Source organism: Arachis ipaensis, chromosome B4 (assembly GCF_059453495.1).
Source record: "Arachis ipaensis isolate K30076 ecotype BB chromosome B4, ASM5945349v1, whole genome shotgun sequence".
Classification (NCBI taxonomy): domain Eukaryota; kingdom Viridiplantae; phylum Streptophyta; class Magnoliopsida; order Fabales; family Fabaceae; genus Arachis; species Arachis ipaensis.
In genome coordinates, this window is record NC_142439.1 from 22,098,603 (window position 1) to 22,104,216 (window position 5,614).

The 5,614-nt window shown below is 32.3% G+C and overlaps 1 protein-coding gene across 1 annotated transcript; it reads left to right on the forward strand.

Annotated features, from left to right (window-relative positions):
• The first annotated feature begins 1,447 nt into the window (after window positions 1–1,447).
• LOC107636227 (Pectin lyase-like superfamily protein) lies at window positions 1,448–3,820 on the forward strand. The gene is made up of 3 exons (XM_016339752.3): window positions 1,448–2,035; window positions 2,113–2,343; window positions 2,693–3,820. The coding sequence occupies exons 1-3, from the start codon at window positions 1,871–1,873 to the stop codon at window positions 3,818–3,820; spliced, it is 1,524 nt and encodes a 507-aa protein (XP_016195238.2). The 5' UTR covers window positions 1,448–1,870.
• The last annotated feature ends 1,794 nt before the right edge of the window (window positions 3,821–5,614 follow it).

The window sequence follows — 5,614 nt, forward strand, 5'->3', positions numbered from 1 at the left end:
ACATTTGGTACTATTATGGGACAGTTGTGCCTCTAGAAAGGCAACAAAAACACAAAGAAAATATCACTACTCCAAGGACAACTCAGAATAAAAATTCAGAAGATCATTAGCAAGTTTGGAAGATCAAAACAAAAATACAGAGTTATGGACAGCAATTGAAATGGCTCAAAAATGGAAGTGTTATGCATGTCAAAGAAGACAGCAGATCCAAGTACAACAGAATTGGTGGAGCAGCTCCTCCAACAAGTAGTATTAGTGGAGCAGAATGGAAAAAGGACAACATGCCATTAGACACAACTCCAACGGGTTGATGGTATAAGAAATTGGAAGAGACAAATTGGAGAGCAAGCTAAAGATATAAAATAGACCTCACTTCAACATTTGAAATCAAGAAAAATAGAGTGATACAAGAGCATCATCTCAAAACACTTGAGATGAAATTATTCTCCTTCAATTTGTGCTTCATTTCAGATTTTCTTTGCTATAACTATCTAATGTCATCTTTCTGTATTTGAGAAAATGGTTTGAGAATGTGAGTTGAAAAAGCCATGAAAGAAGAGGCAAGAGAAATGCATGAAAAAGCCAAATGAATTCTTTCTGTGTAATTTGGTTTCTGTGAACTAATGTTTAGTTCTCCTTGCCAAGTTGGGATAGCACTTGGTGGTAAATTGAATCTGCGGATTCTCCTTGCCAAGTTGGGATAGCACTTGGTGTTTCTGAATCTGGCTAGGTTTCCCTTCTAAGTTGGGACAGCACTTGGGTTGCTAGGTTTTGGGGTAAAAAGCTTAGTGAAAGATACTAGATAAATTGGGTTGTAATTCATTAGTATTGGTATTTGTAATTTGTTTGATTATAGCGAAAATTTCACCATGGTTGTAGTGGAGACTGGATGTAGGTTTTATGGCACTTAGAAACCGAATCAGGATACATGCTGACCTCTATCTCTCCTGTCCTTTTCTGTTTTATTTCTGAATATGAGACAAAACGAAAAAATCTCCTGCAAAAGTTAATTTTGAGCCAACTTAATTTAACCTCATTCTCAAATTCAAGCAATTCCATCAATAATTATTAAAAAGATATGAAATAAAATATTAGAATTGTTAATAAATTTCACCATAATTAATTATTAAATATTAATTTACATATGATTGATTACATAATACTTTTTTAAAAAATAATTGAAAAGAGATATATCCAAACTGATACTAATGCAGTATACTTGGCATCAGAATGTAATCTTTTCTAGAATTAGAATGATTGAGTTATTGATTATTGATGATTAATTCACTGAAATATAAAAATAAATTATCATAATAATAATAATTATTAAAAAATTATAAAATATAATATTAAAATTATTGATAAATCTCAATATAAATAATTTTTAAATGTTAACTTTGTATGATTAATTGTATAATAATTTTTTAAAAAATAATTAAAAAAAAATATATATATAAACTAGTACCAAAAATGCTACGTTAGTATATTTGGTGCCAAAATATAAAGTATGGTAGAATAATATAATGATATTATTCTCAACATTTCTCATAATAAAAAGGGTTGGTACCTTGTAATAATTTCATTTATTAGTCAGTTTATACTTTATACTTTATAGTTGGTAAGTAGTAATTAGCTTTCGGCATGTGTGTCTTTTTAAAGGCTCATGGGGAACATGCAGAGAGCAACCAATTCATTGGCCTAAAAAGGACGAAGCATCTTAAATAAGATAACAACCAACAAACAAGTGAGGGAAATTCAAACAGCTAACACCACCATTTCATCTAATATCTAGTATCTACTCTTTCTTTGTTTTCTCACAACTAAAATCTTGATTACTAGTTCACTACCATTAGTGCCCAAACACTACAACATGATGAAATTTTTAATCTCATTCTTACCCTTTTTCTTCTTGGTGGTGGTACAACAAGAAGCCACTTGCTTCAATCAACACAAAGAACTTTCTCATAATATTAGAAACAAACTCAAGGGTAGATTGGCCATTTCCCTCTCTCATCCACCATCACAAACGGCAAAGGCAAGCTATATTATTTGATTAATTGAATTTGATGAAATTGCTATGAAAATAATATAATGTAAATGAATTATGAATAGGGAGGAAGCAGAGTGGTGTACCCGGCGGAGTACGGCGCAGACACGAGCGGAGCACGTGACAGCAGCGACGCAATTATAAAGGCATTGGAGGATGCATTCAGTTTGGAGAGTGAGGCGGAGCTGCTTCCGGGGGTTAAAGACCTTGGGGGTGTATTGGTTGACCTGCAAGGTGGGAACTACACAATTAGCAAGCCCATCAAATTCCCTTCTTCTGCTGCTGGCAATCTTGTGGTCAGCATCTCCATCTCATTATTTATGTACTTGCATTGCTTAATTAAATTACAAAATGTTAAGTAAATGTCAAAAATACTAAATTTGACATGCACTAATGGATTGTTACATCCCTAAGTTATAATTTGAATTCTTGATACTTACTTGAACTAACGAGTAAGTTAATCGTTTGACCCACCTAAATTGATTCATATTAGGATAATCTAATCAAATGTTTTTTGAATAATTCATTTTTTTTCATAAACTCTAAATAAGTATTTCTACAATTAATTGGCGGCTTATTTATAGTGTATTCTCCATCATGTTCTTGCACCTATTAAACTTGAATTTGTAATTAATGATTGATTAGGTACAAGGAGGAACGTTGAGAGCTTCTGATGCATTTCCCACTGATGGCCATCTAGTTGAGTTATGGGCATCTAGTTCCCAAAAGCTCTCGAAAACAGCATCATTTGATGACTTGTACAACAAGAAACTTCAGCAACCTAAAGGGATTTACTACGAAGACATAACATTCCGTGACATTCTATTCGATTCGGGCTACCATGGAGGAGGAATCTTTGTAGTTGATTCGGCTAGGATCCGAATCAACAACTGTTTCTTCCTCCATTTCACTACAGAGGGAATCCTAGTCCAAGGTGGCCACGAAACTTACATATCTAGCTGCTTTCTTGGGCAACACTCAACCGTAGGAGGGGACTCCGGCGAGCGACAATTCTCGGGAACTGCGATTGAACTTGCTAGCAATGATAACGCAATTACCGATATTGCGATCTTCTCGTCTGCCATAGGGATTGTCCTAAGGGGCCAAGCCAACATCGTTACCGGGGTCCATTGTTACAATAAGGCCACCGGTTTTGGTGGCATAGGAATCTTGGTAATGCTAGCCGGAAATTCACAAACAAGAATTGATAATTGTTACATGGATTACACAACAATTGTGATGGAAGACCCTGTTCAAGTTCATGTCACTAATGGATTTTTCTTGGGGGATGCTAACATTGTTTTGAAATCAATTAAGGGACAAATATCAGGATTGAAGATAGTCAATAATATGTTCACTGGGAACCCTAACGCTAAAGTTCCAATTGTGGCATTAGATGGAGTGTTTGGTAACGTTGACCAGGTGGTCATTGATTTGAACAGTGTTGATGGAATGGGGTTGAGATCAACGGTTGGGAAGCAATCTGTGGCTGGGAATGGAACAAAATGGGTGGCTGATTTTTCAGGAATTTTGGTGTTCCCTAATAGGATAAATCACTTTCAATATTCATTTTATTCTCAGGGGGGACCTAATAATAATAATAATAATAATAATAATAATAATAATAATAATAATAATAATAATAATAATAATAATAATAATAATAATAATAAGTTTGTAACACATGCAGTGACCAATGTTACAAATAATGTTGTGGTTGTGGAAAGTGATAAACCGGTTAATGGGGTTGTTTCATTCTTAGTTGAACAATGATTATTTATTGACGAAGATTCACGTGTACTTGTTTTTGTTAAATTTGAGAAAATAAAAATAAAAATTTGATAATAATTAAATATTATAATTTTAAGTCAAAAGTTTAATTGTGTGTATAATTTATTTGGTTAGTATATAGGTTAAAATTAAATAATATTACAACAAATAAGGCCTAACAATAAATATTTCATTTTCTTAAGGCTCATAACAATTGTTGCTTATTACCAATCAAGATGAAAAGTAATACTCTTTCTTCTGATCCATTATTAAATAACGGAATTTTCCTTCTCTCTTCATCCCTGCAACCCACTGCACGTGATTATCTTTAAATCAATGATGAAAAGCTTGTGAAGACATGCAAAGAAAATGAAGTTTGGATTAGGGTTTAAATCAAAAGAAAAAAGTGATTATCAAATTTAAGTAACAAACAGAAAAGAAGAAGAAAAATTAGAGGTTAGGACACAAAAGCAAAATCAAATCAAAGGTGAATCAAAAACATATTTTTATCTTTGTATTTTTATTGTAATTTGTTAAAGATGCATTCCTCTTGCATGATAAAAGAAAAAAATTGGAAGTTGTTAATCGCTGCTATAAATTAAAGGTCAAAAACAAAATTTTGAGTCAAAGAATTAATGAATGGTTTAAATTCTTGAAATTAAATGAAAAAGAAAGAAAAAAAAGAAGTTAGGTAGAGATGCATGCTAACTCTAATCACTGCTACTGTCTCATCTTTTCTCTACGTCTCTGATATGAATTTTGGGAAAGAATAACAAGTCAAAGGAGTTTAACCAAGTTCAAGTTTTGAAAGCTTTACTCTTCTTTAAAAATGGTAAACGGCCAAAAATTTAAGTAAGGAGTGAGTACACAGTTTCGGTCTTCATAACTTTCAAGCTATTCCTTCTCCTCCTTTATGACATTACATTAAATTTTCTATTTTTTTGTATTCAACTTTCTTTATTTCTTATCAATAGAAAAAGACATTAAGTGAAGTATTAGTAAAAGCCATTGAGAGAAAATACAAAGAGAGTAATTTAGAAAAAGTCAAAAAATTATGTCAAACTCTTTTGTTTGTATTTCTATTTTGTATTCATGATCGTGAGGGGATTCTCTTACTAAGTTGGGTGAGCACTTAGTGGTTGAAAGTTTAGGGAGTAAATCTAACCAAATCAAGTTTGGATAGAAGTTTGGTTTGCCCCATATAGGATTAGTTGTAGAATCCTAGGAAAATTGGTGATTGTAGTCTTTATGAAAGATAGTGAAAATTTCACCACATTTGTGGTAAAAACTGGATGTAGGTCACATTACACATGGTGGTTGAACTAGAATAAATGACTGTGTCATTTTCTCTTCTCTGTTCTAATTCAAATTTTATTCTAAAAGAGATAAAATAAAATTGTTTCCTGCTTAATCAATCCAGCAAACATCACAGCAACTCAGTACTCTCAAAAGCTTCTTCTTTGCTTTGTTTCTGATCAATTGTTAAAAAACAAAATAAAATTGTCTCCTGCATTATTAGCATTGCAGATTCAACAGCAACACTGAGTTAAATCCAATTTCAAGTTAAAGTACACAAGTTAAAAGAGGTCATAGATTCAATTCAACCCCCTTCTCTAGGCCATTGATAACCTTTAATTTTTATATAAAGTTGATAGTTGAAAGTCATTTGATAATAATTTAGTCAAACATATTAAACTATTTTAACGGTCTCAATTAATAATTTCATAGAAAGCTAATTGCATGTGAGTTTCTACCATTATAGACCCTTCTTTGGTAGAAGTAATTATTTCTCGTAAA